Source organism: Diabrotica undecimpunctata, chromosome 1 (assembly GCF_040954645.1).
Source record: "Diabrotica undecimpunctata isolate CICGRU chromosome 1, icDiaUnde3, whole genome shotgun sequence".
Classification (NCBI taxonomy): domain Eukaryota; kingdom Metazoa; phylum Arthropoda; class Insecta; order Coleoptera; family Chrysomelidae; genus Diabrotica; species Diabrotica undecimpunctata.
The window spans coordinates 11,543,331-11,562,398 of NC_092803.1; the positions used below are offsets into that span (position 1 = coordinate 11,543,331).

The window sequence follows — 19,068 nt, forward strand, 5'->3', positions numbered from 1 at the left end:
ATTTACTTCCTTATTTTGGAATAAAATATCCAAATAATTACAAAAAACTTTAGATAAAGCTGGGAGGCTCTTATTCCAATAGTAACTATCAAATTTAAAATTTGAGCAACGTAGCAAAAATTAATTACCAAATTTACTAGATATTTAGAAATGAGTCTAGTAAACACAGTATAGTTATCTGAGCTGGTTATATCACCTATTTTGTGGAATAGAATTATCAGTTCATTATTCCAGTCCTCGGGTATTGTAATTTCGTCCAGACACAAGTTAAAAAATAATAGTTTTCTGTTTCAGTGTTGATGCTCCCAATTTAATAGCTTCGATCACAATTTATCCACTCCTGGTGCTCTACTATTTTTCTATTTATTCAGAGCATATTATATTCCTTCTATAGAGATCTACGGACAAGTGTTTACATTATCTCTCCCTAAAAGTCTATATTACTTCTTTTTTATTACATATTACTTATATTCCCGCTTTTCTTTTGAAGTTTTGCTATTTTTTCCCGTTTTCGGGTTTCATACTTGTGTTTTCTTCTATAGCTGTAGTAATTTTCTCATTCTAACTATTAGGGTTACAGAAAAACTAATTTTCGTAAAATAAAAACAAAACAGAAAAGGTCAACAATTTATTTTGAAAATACAACATGAAAATTTTAAATCGGAACTTCCTTGGCAGTACATAATTATTATAAATACTTCCAGTTCATGATATCTTTCTATAACACAGTCAAAATTTATTAACAACTATTGAGATCCCATCTTTGGTCCTTTGTCGTAAACACTAAAATCACAATGGTGCAAAATTTAAAAATTGTCTACATATCTGTTACAAAAATCCGGTCATAACACCTTACATTTCTTTTTTGTCTGGCTCTTCTTAAATATTTCTTCCATTTCTTGGCTTTCTTCTTCCAGTACTTTTATCTTCTTGCGGGCATCGCGAATGATTTCGTCTGTTGAACTGTCGGTACTTTCAACGGATTTTGAATTATTTTCTAAAAAAATACATTCATAAAAACGCAATATTTATTCAGACAAAAAAATTGAAGAAAAAAATCGTTTAAACAAATGAGATGGTCTATTTAACTATTTATTTATTTAAATAATACGTATTCGTAATGTACGCAAAAAGTATATATAAATTAAAAAAAGAAACGTCGAAATCCATAAACAAGAACTAGAGATACAGTTAACAGTTTGAGGACCCTGATTTTGAGGACAACATTTTGAAGTATTGTTGAAAGGTACTCTCTTTCAAATTTGTCACATTAAAACTTTAAAGTATGTTTTTTCAAATGACGCTAATAAGATATCTTAATTGTTATAAACAAAGCTGATGTCAAGTAAAAAAAAAAGACTAACTTCGTCTCAAATTGTCGTACGACAACTTTTTCTTTTTTTAGAATTTGTAAAAAATGCAAGCTTAGACGAGATTACCTCTTCCTACATTCAGCCGTCTTCACATATTCAAGAGTCAGATTGAATAGTGTCTGTGCCAGCCCGTCTCCTTGTTTTAATCCTTTGACTATTGAAAAGTTATCATTGAGCTCATTTTGTACTCTGACAGTTGCTGTCGACGAATCCATTGTTGCTTTTACCAGTCGGAGGTATTTCTGGAGGTTGTTAAAGCTATGCAATATTTGATATAATTTTTGTCTATTAATTGAGTCGTAGGCGTGTTTGAAATCTATGAATATGTTGACGTCAATTTGTTTCACTGTGAATAGTTGGTCAGTTGTAGATCTTCTTTGTCGGAAACTGGTTTGATATTCCCCGACAATATTTTCAGTTAGTTGTTGGAGTCCTTTATTTACTATACTGTGATGAGTGTCTTACCACCCAGCAAAATAGCGGAAAGGATAGAAGACAGATTAAGTTGTGAGATAGTACGAGATAAAGCTAATTTTTAGACGTGGCTATTTTACTTCAGTCATAATTATACGGATGACCTCGAAAATATTTTATTTTAATAATTTTTGATGTTAGAAGAATAAATGATTGAATAAATTAAGATATATTATAGTAAAAAACATTAATTAGTAGCGATTTTAAATTATAAATCTTTAAGTTTATTTAATAATAAAAATAACTCAACTGAAATATTTGACTAAACTAAAGGTAAGTATGTACTGTCAGAAAACAATTATTGTATGTGGAATTGGTGTAATAGTAAGAGACGTGGTCTATTGACAAGAAGATTTTGGTTCAATTCACATCAAGGATAAAATTTGTGTTTTACTCTATCAAAAAATAATAGAAAATATGATACATATTAGGTAACAAGTTTTCGAAAAACTCATTATTTACAATTTATTCTTATTCCAATGTTATAAAATAGAAATACAAAATAATTCAAATTCAATTCCAGTTTTACAGTCTTTCAGTAGTGAATGCAAAATAATCCGGTGAATCTCAGTGTTAATATCAATTCCTCTGTACAGTTCTCTGTCCTCTGTAAAGTTTATTTTTGTAGAATTTTTACTTATTTAAACATTCTTTAAACGTTCTTTTAATTTTGAAGAATTTTTACTTTATTTTCGAAGTACAACGATACTGTTTTTTCAATAAGATATTAATGTTTAACTTTAAACACTTCTAATACTAGTAACGAGTGACATAAATGTTTAGTGATTCAAAGCAAAACGATCTCTGTATAATTTCAAATTATTAAAAAAAAAAAAAAAAAAGAAAACCACAATGTGGGTTTTGAACTCTAATCGTCTGCGACGTCTGTGTCGCAGTGCCGAATTCTTACCACTAAGCCACGTAGGATTCATAATTATTCTGTGACAAGAGTGTATAAAACTCCTCAAATCATAGTAGAAATTATTCTTGGTTAATAATTTAAAACTTTAGATTACATAATCACTATTAATTAAATTATTTTATTCACATTTTTGCTTTATTGTGGTCAATCAGTTTTTACTTTATGCCAAATTAAAAATGGAAATACGTCACACAAACGACGTTACACATAATAATTATGACCGAGGTGATTTAGCTCGAAGCTAACGTCTAAAGGTGTGAGACTATCGATGGTGGTAATGTAATGTAAATTATAGGTTTCTACCGATTATTTCCCACCTCTACGAGTTTTATCTCATTTTATTTCACAAGGTAACTGTGTTTTCTATCTCTTACGTTAAAAAGCCGGGTGGTAAGACACTCATCACTGTATAAGTAAAAACTTTGTACGCTGTGTACAAAAGGGGTTATGCCGCGATAATTTTCGCATTTCAGTTTATCCGCTTTTTTATAGATTGAGCATATAATCCCGGTTTTCCAGTCGTAAGGGATCTTGTTCTCATTCCAAATCTTGTTCATAAGCATATGCATTTGTCTTACTATGTGTTCACCACCCAGTTTATATAGCTTAGAGGGGACGCTGTCAATACCTAGAGCCTTGTTATTCTTCTGTGCTCGTATTGCTTGTTTTACCTCTTCCATCGTCGAGAGTTCTATATTTTCTGTGTCTCCCTCAATATGATGTTTGTCAATATGCTCTTCATTTTCTTGCGTTCCTAAGAGAGTTTGGAAATATGTTTTCCAGACTGAGTTTATTTCTTTTGGATCACTGGTTATTTTTCCTTTTTTGATTTCTGCATAGATTTGTTCGGGGTTTGTATCCTTCTCTTAAATTGCGTTGTTAAAAATAATATTAGTACTATAATAATATTGATAGAATAAATCTTCTTCTTTCATAAACTATTTATAAAATTACTGTAACTTTATCATTTTTTGACTTATTGCAAAAAAAAAATTAATTTTTGATAAACAAATTAAATAACTTTTAAACTGTTTGACCGATCGCTGTGAAATTTTGATCATACTTTAACTACCACAAGAACCAACTTACTGTATAATATGAAGGTTTTAAGTTTATTTTAAAAAAGGGTTTTAATTTATTTTGCAACTTTCTGGGCAACAAATAGGGATAAAAACATTTAAAAAACGCCATTTTAAAGGTTTTTGTATGGTTTATAAGTTTATTACTCTTAAATTTGTTTCAAATGCTTTGCTTTTGGCTGATAAACTAAAACAGTGAAAACTTTTTTTGAGTTTAATTTGTTAAGTCCAAAAAATCGACTGCAGGAAACATATAGGTTCTTGTTAAAGAGGTGAATCCTACTCAAAACAACTCTCGTTTGCCTGGCCGGTTCAGGGTCACAAACCGGGTACTTCTTTTGCTTATTTCCCTGGCCTAAATACGCGTACTTTTACATTGTTGTCACACGTATTTTAACTATGATGAGTACTTTGGAGTGGTTGTTTGTTAAGCAAAGGTTTCATTATCTGTCAATGACTTTGATATGTACGATAATAAATAATCTGTAATAATTTTACTAAATCAATCTCTTGTGTTTACAATTTTTTGGTGACTTTAATAAGCTACCAAACCATATTAAATATTTTCCAAATATTTTTCTTTTTAAGAAAGAACTCATTGACTCTGTAAGGCTAATTAAATGATTTTATTTTATGTCAAAGATTTCATGTAAAATTATTTTTTTTTACTTTAGGATTAAATTGGTATTGTACAATTTTTATTACTTCTATATAGTATTTTTAATGTCATATTATTGTTTATCATGTAAATTTTTTACTATCTATTACTTGTAGCTAATGTAAAATATTAGGGTTCCCTAGTTCCACAAATATTTCGTATACGAGTGTGTAGTGAAAGTAAAAAGTCCTGTTACAAAGAGAATCAAACAACCATTTCAACTAAAAAGAAATCAGTAGAAAACAACATAGTGTTTACAAAAGCAGACAAAGGTAACACTACCGTTGCTATAGATAAAATAGAATATAATAACAAAACAATAGAATTTTTAAAGAATCAAAATATTAAAACAGTAAACAAATATCCGACGTAAAAGTATCAAAAAAAAAAACAAATTAAACTAGCGTTAGAACATTCAAAATCAATAGTAAATTCAACAGAACAGAAATTCCTTAATATCATGAACTTACAGCCTCTTAAATTATACTCTTTTATTAAACTACACAAACCTGATCACCCAATAAGACCTGTAGATTCTTTTTATACAGCTCCAATATATAAACTTTCAAAAAAACTGTTAGAGTTTATTTTAGAACACGCATTAAATTTTCACCTAAATTTACCGTAAAAAACACAATAGAACTAAATAATTAATAAAATACAACATTTTCAATTTCCTAACAACTCCAGATTAATTTCATTTGACGTAAAAAATCTTTTTCCTAGTGTTCCTCCTACAGAAACTTTTGTTCTAGTAGATGGTAGATTTGATGTGAAGCTGGAAGATGAAACAAAGAGATGTGACATTGGAGGCTATACACACCAAACATATCAAAAAATTCATAATACAAATAGGTAATGAACTATATAACAGTATAATAGTAATAAATGGTACTTACTTTCATTGCCAATTATTGAATCAATCATCTTCGGATTCAAATTTATTGAAGAAATGGGAATTTCGACACTTCCATTACAATTTAGAGAACTTATTTTAGTGTGAAACATGGAAAAGTCTAATAATAATTTGTTATATTTATTTTTCCAGTCGTTTATTTCCTCTAAACAAGTTTGATTTTTCCTACTTAGCTCTGTGTTTTCCTTTTGTAATTTTCCTATTAATTTACTATTGTCTCGACAACTCTCACTACAATGTTGAATGGCACACTCTGTTTTTGAGTCTCTTTCTCCAATAGGTTCAGGTACAGTCTTCTCTTCTTTAAAATCTCGTTTGGTTTTAAGCAGTTCCTTTTCTTTGGATAATTTTTCCTTCACAGCCCGTTTCGCTTGTGTTCTCAGCTCGTTTTGCTTTTCTATAAGCTGAAGAATCTTTAGTTCCAGCATCTCGTTCTGTTTTTGTATCTCTTTGGTCCGTTTGTCTTTGACATTTACATGGCTCTTTAGTTTTGTTAATATCTTGGTGTAATTGTCTTCTATATTGTGGATTTCTACTTTATAAAGGCACTTAATGTTTTCTATGATAGGTATTATGTTACTGGTAGGCATATTGGATTTTATAAGTAGTGCTCCGATGTTTTTTATGAAGTCTACTTCTGTTGAAAAATCTGTAAATTAATAAAACTGTATTAGTATTATTTACTATTTTTGAAGAGAATTAACCATAATTTCAGATAAAAATACGTCGAAACTTCTACTGAAATCTGGGAAAGAAACGAAATCTGAGAGCCAATCGGAAACATATAAAGATAAATTAAATGGTAGAGGCTCAATCGATAAAATAAAGTATCGTTCAGTAAATAAATGTTATAAAGTAATTGTGTTTTTAGTGTTAGTGTTTCAAGACTGTAAATAAATTACCATTTGTTTTAAAGTTCGCCTTTTGTGTAAAATAACTGTAATACTGGCAACACTGTACTAGACGGAGCGGTTATTAGGAGACTACTTCGGAAACACGATTTAGTTCGAATCTGAGTACTAAGCACTGTTGTGTTTTTGCTGTTTATGATATAAGGTAAGGGATTTGTTTTTTAGCCTACTGTTTTCAAAAGCTGTAAACGACCGATTATTTTCTTATCGTATTTTGTTAAGGAAGAGTTGCTGAATTGATTTGTGGTATCCATTTTCAATTAAGTAAGTAAATTTATAATTAACAAAACTTAATGCATGCCACTTTGGGGTAAAACGATCCTCTAGTAAGGGGGTAAAATGATCCCTGGATCATTTTACCCGTTAGTTTCAGCAAAACTATTTTATACATTAATTTTGATTTTTAAATTCGTTTTACGTCTCTCATGCAGCATGCTGCGAACATATAAGCGAATAACCAACAGACAAAATTGGAACGCTGAACATATGAAAAATGCCATACAAGAAGTTAAGCGAGAATTCCTGTCAAAAGCGCTGCGCGAATGTTCAAGGTGCCAAGAATTTAGCTGAAACGGCGTGTAATGGACAAAAATAAGGTAATGAGCGTTTCACGTTAAGAAAATAACATTGCGGAGATAGGGCCATGTATTTCTTATGGACGATAGAAGCGCAGCGATGCCACGATGAACACAGGCGCGATTCAGGGTTGTATAATTTGTATTTTCGTTTTCACAGACATGAATTAAATTAATGTTTTTTAACGTAATTGACCAAAAGTGCCCATTCGAAACAAGAGATGAAAAGTAGGGAAAATAATTTTAATTAAATAAATAGTATTTACAAAAGATAATTTTATTTTATCTTATTTTAATTATAGTCACGACAGTTTATTTGTTTTTCGGTAAGAATATCATATACCATGAATCATAGAAATCAGTAGAAAATATTGCTTAGTTAAATCATGCACTTTGCCGGCTATTAAAGATTTAAAAGCAAATAAACGGACCGCTTGGAATGCATATATCTAATTACTAATTGCAACTTAAAATAATACGGTGTACGTATGTCAGCGATTTTATGTCGTTCCCTGAGACTACATAATGATAAGGCTTTGCGGTTCTTCAGTTGTTATTCTGACTTTACAGTTAAATGTTAATTGAAAATGGAAATTCGAAAAATATATCGACAATCTAGTAAACCGCATGTCTGAGAGTTTTGGCAATACTGATCTCCATAAGCCTAATGTTATTTTCTTAACGTGGAACGCTGTATAGCAAAGCTAGACATCAAGTTTGTTATAACACTGTTCTTGCAACATTTTATAGTTTTAATAAAACTGATTTAATTCTGTTTTTTTTTTACTTAAAACTGAACGTTTTGTATTATAATCTGTATGGTTCATAAGCTAAGCTATTTCTTCGCTTCCATCTTTATAAGCTACATTTTTTTCTTTGTTCGTGTTCCACCCTCTATACACATTAACCCCCAAGTAATGTAAAAGCAGTTACCGAGGCTAATAAATTCATAAGTAGGTTGAAATATTACAGTCAGTCAATGAACTATTGATTTGAAATAATGTGTTTTATAAGGCACTATTTGTTTATCAATCAATTACATCAAATATCTCAAGTGGAAAAAATGGATGGTAGGTAATATCTATAAATATGAGGTATGGACAAATTTTTGATATATTGATTTGTTTCATTATTTATTAATTTACAAAAATACTGAATTTGAGAATTCGGAATATATTTAAAAAATGATAACATTGTACGATTATTATAAAATATGGGACTTATCATCATTGTCTTTGCTTTTTATCCTAATTACATTTCTTCATAAGTTTCTATCTATGGACTAACTCATTCTTAATCATCATCAGTATACATTAAGAACAAGTTTATGCATACATTTAAAAATGTATATAAGTAAAGACTAGGTAGTTCAGAGATGAATATATTAGCATTTGGTGCTGAACGATGAGAACTTAATAGAGCGAGTCATTGAAAACAACAGAGGCTTAAAATGTCTAAGACTCGCACTGGGAGTTCAAAAAATCATCAAAATTAAAGACGCCAACAATAAGGAAGAGAAGGACAAATATAAAATAACAAATATTGTCCAAGACTGCTACACATCCTTGTACAGCTCACAAGGCCAGCCTAATTCAACAACAAAGAAGAACGTCAAAAGAAAAATAAAAAACGTGGGATCAGAAGTACTACCAAATATAAAGGGATTCGAAATAGAAAGAGCTTTAAAAGAGCTAAAAAATAATAAAGCTCCAGGACACGACGGTATAATTGCCGAGCTCTTGAAAACAAACAAGACATTAGCAATCCCTGTACTAACAGAGCTATTTCCCTAAAGACTGGAACGAGAGTCTAGTAATACTCTTACACAAAAAAGAGGACAAATGTGATCTACAGAATTATCTATATCGTTGCTCAGTCAAGTATACAAACTATTTATGAGAACTATTAACAACCGGTTAACCTACAAAATGGACAATTACCAACCGGTTAAACAGGCTGGCTTCCGCAAAGGATATAGTACATCAGACCCTCTGCTGACAATGAGAACATTGATAGAGAAGGCAAATGAATACCAACTACCCGTATTTTTAGCCTTCGTCGACTATGAAAAGGCGTTTGATATCGAGTATCGAGATGTGGGCCATAGAACAAGCTATTAATAATTGTAGAATAGATTCGAGATATAGGCAACTAATACATAATATATATGAAAATGCAACTATGATAGTACAACTAGACGAAAATACAAATCCCATCCCCATTAAGCGAGGAGTGAGACAAGGAGACGTAATATCGCCAAAGCTTTTCAACCTAGCCCTAGAAGACGTCTTCAAAACTACAAATTGGTCAACCTATAGCATTAACGTTAATGGCAACAAGTTAAACCACCTCAGATTCGCTGACGACATAGTGATTATAGCGAGCACATTCGAGGAACTGCAAATTATTATAGGGGAACTAGCAGCCAGCTCCCAATACGTCGGCCTAAAAATGAATATGAAAAATACAAAAATAATGACAAACACAGATGACCCCAGACGTATAACTAAAAATGGCAGTGAGATAGAACAAATCCAGGAATATATCTACCTAGGCCAAATCCTGAGACTTAACAAAGAGAACCAAAGTGCGAAAATTACTAGAAGAGCAAGACTAGCATGGGCAGGATTTGGAAAATTTAGTTGGATACTTAAGAACCGCAAAATACCTCAATACTTGAGGAGCAAAGTGTTCAACCAATGCATCCTTCCTATCGTGACATATGGATGTCAAACCTGGACCCTAACCAAGACAAACATGAATAAACTAGCCACAATGGAAAGAGCAATGTTAGGTATACGACTGTCAGATAAAAAAAGGAACGACTGGGTAAGATCCAAAACAAAAGTCGAGGACATAGCAACAAAAATTGCCAAACTTAAATGGAGCTTCGCGGGCCACACTGCTAGACAAAAAGACCAACGTTGGAATACTACAATACAACATTGGAGACCTTACGAAAGTAAACGACCAAGAGGAAGACCACAGATGAGAGGGGTTGATGACATTAAAAGAATAGCCGGAACAAATTGGAAATATGTTGCTCACCGATGGAAGGAGTTGGGAGAGGCCTATGTCCAAACTTAGACGACAGAAGGCTAAGAAGAAGAAGAAGAGTTCACCTACACTAAACCAGAAAGTCGTAATCTGTCCATCCTGATAGTCGTAAACCATCCTGATAGCGGTGGAGCCAAACCATTGGCAGTATGGAGCCGACGTGGCTTTTGGAACAAACTAATGTATTGCTTGAAACTCAGCGATTTCCGGCAAATTATAAGATTTCAAGGATCGTGCTACTACCAAAGGGGGAAGACAAGTATCGACCTGTTTGCCTTCTATCGTGCATAGGTAAATTATACGAGAGGCGTCTAAGATTGCGAATAGACACAGTGATTGAAGAGTCAGACGGGCTGTCACCGAGGCACTACGGTTTCAGAAAGAACAGGAGCACGGTGGATGCGCTGATAAAAGTCTTCCGGGAGTTGCGCGGGATGGGGGTTAACCAGAGGTGGGCAATCCTACTGTTGTTTGACGTCCGGAACACATTAAAATGGAAAGAGGTAATGAAGGCTCTACGAGAGAGAAGGTGTCCGTGGTACTTGATGAATTTGGTCTCCGACTATCTGTCAGAGACGAAAATTGTGTTGTAGTTGACGTGAGAACTGGAGTGCTGCAGGGGTCGGTCCTAGGACCCACGCTGTGGAACTTAGCACATGACGGGGTTGTGAGCCAACAATACGGAGAGGGTGTAACCCCTTTCCCATTTGCGGACGACCTCGCTATTCTGGTAGTAGCACGGGAAAGGGAGGACCTTATCTTTGGTGCACAGCGTACATGCGACCAAGTCGAGGAATGGATGAAAATGCATGAGCTAGAACTGGCTGCGGGTAAGACCGAGGCTATAGTTCTCAAGGGACCAAGGAAAAGGGACGGGATAACATTCGAATGTGCAGGAAAGAGAGTGGTTCCAAAGAAATGCGTAAGGTATTTAGATGTGACTTTGAATCAAAACGGACACGGGCGGGGGAGCATGTAAAGGCGGTGACTCAAAAAGCGGCAGTGAGTGCCGCCGCGTTGGGGGGATCATGCCCAACATCGGAGGGCCCAAAACTGAGAGGAGGAGGGTCCTTCATTCTTTTGTGCAATCGATCGTCCTCTACGCTGCGCCTGTCTGGAGTACTGCAGTTTTAACAAAGGGGTACAGAAAACAGCTCACCCGGGCAGATAGGAAGAGTCTATTGAGGGTGGCGTGTGCATACAGAACAGTCTCTGCCGAGGCGTTAGGAGTTATCACCGGGTATATTCCTATGCACGTGCTAGTGAAGGAAAGAGGAAGTACATACGAGAGAAAAAGTGGACAAAGTCGTTGATTCCTAATCTGAGAAGATGGATGGATTGCGGGCACCGGCGCTTGGATTATTTCCTGACGCAGATGCTCACAGGACATAGTTGCTTCAAGCCATACCTTTGCAGATTTTGAAAGGCAGAAAATGACAAATGTCTGCACTGTGAAATATCAGACACCGTCTCACACACTCTATTGTTATGTTATAGATGGATAAATGAGAGGAGCCTGCTTGAGAGAGAGCTAGGAAGTAGGGTGCAATCAGTCACGGAACTGGTGAAGGAGATGCTTAGGTCGTCAGATCGGTGGAGATCAGTTCCGAGATATGTGAGGGAACGCTGGAGAAAAAGGAACAAGAAGAAAGGCGACCCGAAGGGAGGTAGGGTGCCCAGGAGCAAGCAAGAAAATAAGGCAGAATGAGAAGGGGCGAGATTGAACATAAACAGGGAGAAACAGAGGGAGAGAAGCATTCAGTCATAGTGAGAAAGTGCTAGAGTGCGTGAGAATTGTGCGTGAATGAGAGTTCGGATGAATGCAGTGCCGATGTTGTGTCCCACTCAGGGCAATCCGGCCGGTAATTCACCACTGAGGAGGGTGTTTTTTTGAGGAGATAATGTTCAAACAATCATTGTGTGCAGTCTCGGATATCATCGTGGCCACGCTGGAGGAATCCTGCGTACCTGAGGCTGGAAGGCAGTTCTGCCAACCTTCTAGGACCGAGGTATGTTTCAAACATTTGGACCACCCCCGATAAAAGACGAAAAAAAAAAAATCTGTCCATCAGCTGCCCTGAGCTTAGTAATTTGGAATCTATGTTAAACTGTAGGTCCAGTACATCTGTGTATACTTAGTGAAACAGATATATGCTGATGCAGAGTAGCTGCCTAGGGTCAAAATTTGGCACATTAAAAAGAATATTTATGTGATTTTTATTTTCATTTTTTATTCAATTTCCTTTTTTATTTGCTTCCAGTTATTTAAAATATAAGGAGCAGAAGAAAACCCATTAACCGCAAATTTGAGACCTGAGATCAAGGAGAACTTTTGTACAAAGGTTCAAGACTTTGGGAATTTTCCTCCGAAAACGAGAAAAGACATATTATTATGTAGAGAAAAAGAAGACTTATTACTTCAAATTCATTAGTATTCTTTCTCACACCAAGGGTTATCTTTATTCCAAGCTTCACAACCCATCCCATAATTAATCGTAAATTTATTCTATTGACACCTCAACTGGATTCATCACATTACCCAGAGATTTCTGTTACAGACTTGAAAGAAGAACTTATTGAACTTTGACACATTATTTAATTCTGAGGTGGTACGAAGTTAACCAGGTCAGCTAGTAATTATTATATACGAATATACTATGCTTAATAACCAAACCTATTAATACTGTCCTGAAGTTATTTTCTTCTGGCATTTTAATATCATTTTACTATTGTTAAAGAGGATTAACCACAATTTTAATATTTCAAAGAAAGATATCCAAAGTCAAAATCTAAACATCAAAATAAATGTAGTTTAAACTGAAAATGTGCTTAATTCACATTAAAAACAGTAAATAACAAAACTATAAGTGAATAAACAAATGTGATTAAACAGTGTAAAGGATAATTATATATTTGAGACCTTACAGACAATGGTCTGCAATTATATCCTCAAACGTTTTATTAGTGTGACACAAGATAGAAACATATTGATAAATCTAAACAGAGGTTCTTATTCTTCTTAAGAACACATATAAAGAACATGATACTGATTAAAAATACATAATTGTGTACTAATATTGACACCTAGTTATATAATCATACAGGGATGATATTCGAACAGAACTTAAACACACTCATATTTTAAAAAAAACTTATATGATTAAAAATAGTAAATAACAAAACTATAAGTGAATAAACAAATGTGATTAAACAGTGTAAAAAGGATAATTATACATTTGAGACCTTACAGACAATGGTCTGCAATTATATCCTCAAATGTTTTATTAGTGTGACACAAGATAGAAACATATTGATAAATCTAAACAGAGGTTCTTATTCTTCTTAAGAACACATATAAAGAACATGATACTGATTAAAAATACATAATTGTGTCCTAATATTGACACCTAGTTATATAATCACACAGGAATGATATTCTAACAGAACTAAAACACACTCATATTTTAAAAAAACTTATATGACTAAAAATAGTAAATAACAAAACTATAAGTGAATAAACTTAAAATAAACTTATTAAAATAATAATTTTTGCTCACCTAAATTGATATCTTTTTTTGCTTGAAGATTTTCTGGAACGGATTTGCTCAATACTGTGATTAGAGCTGAAAGTAATGATATATTGACACAGTTTTTGTAGTATATATTAAGAATCTCCTGACATATATCAGAGGTTTTATGTACCCCAATCAATTCCAAAATATTTAAAATATTTTCTCTATCAAACTGTAGACTTATCAATTTATTGTTTTCGTTCACTATGTTATCAGAAAAGGATGTAGACAAACCAGCTTCAGTATTAAATAAAGAAAGGGAATAATCACAGTGATTTCTCATTAAAAATTCAGCTACAATTAAATTTACAGCTTGTTTTGATAAACTCATCGAACTGGGAGGTGATTTTCTTATAATATCCCGACCTATCGTGGTATTTTTCAGTATATTAATCATTTTATATCTCAGGTTTGTCCTCAATTCTGAAAGGATGCCTTTTTGCTCAAACCATGACGTTAGTAAATCCTGAAATTCTTGAGAAGATAGATTTTTGGAAAGGTCGACGGCAGGAATTGCTGCCGTTATACCTTCCATTCTAAAATTAATTTATATCAAAAAGAAAAATTTTAAACATTCAAAATTTGACTGTAAACAATAACCTAACCTGCACCATTAAACATTAATTTGTTCTACAGTTTACACTTTTGTTCTCCGATTACACTGGTTGAGAGATTTCATATTAATATTATGTCAAAATAGTCACAAGTGCAAGAACATGCACTAATTGGATACTAATAGTAGTGACATGTGTCATTAATTGTCACAATTACTGTTGATAGTGTAGATTTAAAGTGGAGGTTGTAAATTTTTGTTTATTTCTAACTGTTAGAACAAAATTAAAATAACAGCGGCTGCAGTGAAGAATAAGATTCACCCATGGCAACCGAAGGTAAGTTAAAACATTTCTATATCTGATATAAACGTCTAAATATGATGTCATGTTCGTCTAAATAAAATGGGCGTTTGTGAAAATCTCAGTACCTTTTTCTTAATTTTTCTTCTAAAGAAAAAGCTATCAGTGAAATAAGTTATAGAAATTGAACAATAGGTGTTTAAATTAATTGTTTAGTAATATATTAGACTGTGAACCAAGAAATTTATTTTTATTATACAACTAAAATATTCTAAATTGAAGTTTTCCATGTCAAATTAAACATTCCAACTGTATTGAAAATAGTAAAATAAAATAATCTTGATGTTCCATAATTCCATTTCTAGCAGCTAAACAAATATTTTTATTTTATGTAAGAAATGTTTTCTCAGTTTGTTCATTTAAAAGGAGGTCAACACCTTACAAAAATAAACAATAAGTAAATGGTTAACAAAATCAAATAGTATCATTTTTTTTTTATAAATCTAGGTATAAGTAGGGTTCCAAATGAATAGGTTTGTAATACATGATATGATGCGATATTGTATTAGCTGCTTTTATGTCTTAGTATATGGAAAAACAATATTTACTTTACAATCAAAGTTCTTCTTGATTGCTTATGTTTCATTAAACTTATTATCATTTTCATGTTTTTTTGACATACATTCATTCCTTTGCACTGAGCAGTCCTTGTTATTAAATCAGTTTAAAGACCAGATGGCTATCCTTCAGGGCATGACAGAGCTCATCAGTTTTATTTATGCCTGTCCAGTTCTTTACATTCTATACCCGCAACATTTTTTTGTTATCTACACCTCACTTGCCATCTATTTTTCCTTGGATAATTAGTTGAGTGATTGCATATCTTTTCCCTCTCAGGATATGGCCCAGATATCCAATTTTTCATACCTTGATCAACCTGAGCAATTTTCTTTCAATATTTGGAATTCCTTTTTCCCCACACTTATCAGGGTCCACATTTCAAAAGCCTCCAACAAATGCTACATTTCTGGTTAATTACAATTAGATAATTAATTAAAAAAAAATAAAAATTACAGGAACAAGCTAAAAAAATTTAATGACATGTAAGCGAGGTAGAAAATGAATATATATGGAATATTTACCAATAATAAACAAAATAAAAATGAAAAAATGATGGTGATACTAGTGATCCTGAATAAATTAGTGAATAATTTGAGTTAAGTCTTAGTTAAAGTTTTTATTTAATGTATTTATAATTAAAGAGCTTATTTCTAAACAGTCTTGAATCCAAAATTTTGATTTTTCTCGATGTTTTTACTTTATTAAAAACATTATAACTTTCTTGAGATCTAGAATAAAGTTTTATGCGCTAAAATAGCTTATTTGCCATTTAAAAGTCCATTTATTTTCAAAATGTTATATGCCTACTGGGTTTATTTTCAAGGCGTCTTAAATCCGCCTGGCCAATTTTTGACCCAGAGCTTTTCATACATTGAATCCAGGCATAAAGAAAATCAATCTTTTTTGTGATGGATGCATTGCTCCAAACAAAAACAGCATTGTTCTCTCCATGCTCCGTAAAGTGGCCCAAATGTATGGCAAACCAATTAATATTACTTTTTCTGTGCCAGAGCACACCTATTTGTCACTAGATCGGGTTTTTGGAAGAGTAGAAAAAACATTATGGAAAACTGAAGAAGCTTTGTTACCAACTGATTACCACATTATATTTGAAAAGTTTTGATATTTGTTTGTTATCTGTGATGACTAGTTTACTTATAACTAGAAACTATCGGTGAGGAGGCTCATTAAATTAAAAATGGACTTTAATATAATAGATATAAAATCATAAATGAGATTACAGGTAGCAGAGTGGGTTGTAAGTTCAGTTACTCGGATATTTACATATGTTTTCATGCACTTAAAAAGGTGGAATAAATGGTCATCTCTTAATCCAAACAGAGAGGCCTTAGATCATTTGATTAAGAACGAAAAGTTGAAAAATGTCAAATTACTCTTAAGTAAGCTGGGTATTTTCCAACAGCTCCCTGCCATATCATTTTTGTAAAAAATTTATCAGCTAATACATGTAATGCTGTTGTAAACTCTATTTCTAATGACAATGATGATTGAATAACTTTTAAAAGCTGTTTTTTCTAACATTAATTATCGTAAACTAAGAATAAATCCACAATTTCCATTAATTATCCAATATTTGAGTTTATTAATTAAAATTTGCCCAATATTAATCATATTGAATACCTTGTTATTCCCAAAACATCGTAAATCCAGGTCATATGATTGTGCTTTGTGGAACTTTATATAAATATATATCCAAGATATCTGAAAAATTCAATAATTAACAGCTTTAAGGCCAAATAATATTAGATCTTAAAGTAAAACATTCAAGAATAATAAGAATAAATGGATGTAGATATAGAACAGGGAACCAAGCACCATCAAGTAACAGCTGAGAAAATCAACAAAATTGTTTGTCATCAGTTAGAATCGATTATTTTGGACAACGGTTATTTTAAGATATTGTAGGTCACGTCCAATATTAGTATAGGTAATTTATACTTCTGTTGTCTGAAAGTTGTTTAAAAAATATCATTCATAAAATAAATATGCTACTTGGTTCCTTTTTAAAAAATTAAATTTCAATATTTTTATACAATTTTAAAAAGAACCAGTCACTTGGTTCCATGTATAAATAGGAATATTTTTTTTATAAAGAAACACAAAATATTTTTATTGATAAAGTAACAACGAGTGGGTTTCAGGAAACACAAGAAAATGTCAAGTCACCAAATAAAACACGTTTATTTTCCAACAAAGTAATGTGGTTCCTTGTACAAAAACGTAAAAACAATATTTAATGCTACAAACAGGTATCAATAAAGGTAAAAGAAAAGAAAAAAATGGTAATTAGTATTTTTGATAGAACTTTTTAACAAAATCTGCTTCATTATTCAGTTTCAAACTCAAAATCAATGTCACCATCATAACCATCTACATCATCTATAATAGCGTCATTAGCAAGCAATGATGTAAAAAAGTTTTGCTCGTTTTCAGGAATCAAATGCATAATAGATTTAATATCATTTAACTTGGGCGTAGAAATAGGTTTTCCAGTCGGCCATGATAGCTCCAAGTCAGTTGTTAATGACAGCTGTGGTTTACCTTTAACTTTTGGTTTTAAATCAACTTCCGTAAACTGTTCATCATCATTATGTGAGAATTTAAAAAATAAACTAAATGGACGTTCCTTCTCGATTTTAATTTTTCGAACCAACAACCAGTTTACTTTTTGTCCTATAATATCGGTTTTTCTGTTGACAATCATTTTTTCTAGAGTACTTGAACTTAAGAAGTCATTGGTAGTCATGGTGTTCACTGTTATTGCATTTTTTTTCCTGCAGCTTCTCATGACATTTGCATAATCTTCTGATACAATCTTTGCTGAAATTTTATGGCTTTTTCTATATCGCTAAAATCAGCGTCATTGGGCAAAAAACTGTGGCCCGATTCCAAAAAATTTATTGTTATCTTGTTTAATGTACGGTGATTATGTAAGGCATGCTTCAGTAACAAACATATTTTAATGTTGCGGTTTTGGCCGCCGCATGAATCGCACCAAAAACGAATTTCTTTGATCTCGGGGCCTAGATAGAGATCTATAAACTTTTTTAAACAAAATCCAACCTCCTGCGATCCTCGTCCAGCGACACCTTCTGGCCAAATAAAACAGTGGACTTTGTTGGTGGTGGCTGTATGTATCCCGAGGTTGTACAACCAAATCTGTCGCTTGTAGAAAATAATGTTGGTTGGAATTTTTGGCATTGGTAACGTTTTCTCAAGATCAAATGTTAGAGTTTCCACAAGTTGATTAGATTTTGCTTCATTAAAATCTTCTTTCATTTGCTTTCTAGCTTTTTCGGCTGCTTCCAAGTGTTCATAATGTTGTTGGTTAAAATTTTCTACATCACTAACGATATTTGAAGCCGCTGATTTTGCAGAAAAAGTATCACATTTATTACATGTATCCTTTTTTAAAGGTTTACGTGTAATGTTAAACTCTGTGTAGAAAATACGCCTATAATATGAGAAGCTTACAGGACTATTGTTTTCTGATTTATATAAGTTATACATTTTTTCAAGTGTCATATCAGTAGGTAAATATTCTCTATCTGTTTGAGTTCGTCGGTAATGAGATTTATACCTTGGAATTTTGTTAATATGTGCCTTAACCTCTTCCTTTTTCATTTCAGACAACCTTTTATGATGTTGATGCTTACCGCGGTTATCTTTTAAGTCTAATACTCTTGATTTTTTAAGTGCTGTATTTACGCGTTTCGTGGATATTCCTAGGGTTTTTACAAACATATCGCGGCACACCGTAAACCTATTCATCGTGTATGTTCTTGAATGCAATCTTAAATGACTACCTTGAATATGATTTCTTCGTCTTTTAACTGAATTTTCTTGAACCAAGGCGGTAATAAATGATGTTTGAAGATCATAACTACCAACATTCCAGTATTTCTCAAAAATTTCTCTGCGGATGTCACTATTAATTTTTGTGTAACATTTTTCTTTACAGTTACATTTATAGTCAATAAACTGTTTAGAATCTATGTGTAATTCTCTTTTAGAAATATATGGTTTATTGGTGTT

The 19,068-nt window shown here is 32.5% G+C and overlaps 2 protein-coding genes across 4 annotated transcripts in view; one reads left to right on the forward strand and one right to left on the reverse strand.

Annotated features, from left to right (window-relative positions):
* Positions 1-615: 615 nt before the first annotated feature.
* On the reverse strand, positions 616-14,218 carry LOC140444684 (uncharacterized). The gene is made up of 4 exons (XM_072536450.1): positions 13,523-14,218; positions 5,406-6,071; positions 857-997; positions 616-783 (listed from the first exon to the last, which is right to left on the reverse strand). The coding sequence occupies exons 1-4, from the start codon at positions 14,070-14,072 to the stop codon at positions 740-742; spliced, it is 1,401 nt and encodes a 466-aa protein (XP_072392551.1). The 5' UTR covers positions 14,073-14,218; the 3' UTR covers positions 616-739.
* Positions 14,219-14,281: 63 nt separating this feature from the next.
* LOC140444668 (protein Fe65 homolog) overlaps positions 14,282-19,068 on the forward strand; it is a 110,231-nt gene continuing 105,444 nt past the window's right edge. For 2 of the 3 annotated variants that reach the window (XM_072536430.1, XM_072536438.1), the window contains exon 1: positions 14,319-14,427. Coding sequence is in view for 1 of the 3 variants with exons in the window: in XM_072536444.1 (XP_072392545.1) it covers positions 14,415-14,427 (13 nt within the window). In the remaining 2 variants the exon portion in view is untranslated. Of the gene's footprint in view, positions 14,428-19,068 lie in introns of all 3 variants that reach the window. The other variant, XM_072536444.1, reaches the window with a different exon arrangement.

Bases quoted from the DNA above. Each gene is read 5' to 3' on its own strand.
- LOC140444684 (XM_072536450.1), bottom strand. From the start codon at position 14,072: ATGGAAGGTATAACGGCAGCAATTCCTGCCGTCGACCTTTCCAAAAAT. The intron at 6,072-13,522 runs GTGAGCAAAAAT...ATTAATTTACAG, and splicing joins AAAAAAAGATATCAATTTAG to ATTTTTCAACAGAAGTAGAC. The intron at 998-5,405 runs GTAAGTACCATT...GTATTTTTTTAG, and splicing joins TTCAATAATTGGCAATGAAA to AAAATAATTCAAAATCCGTT.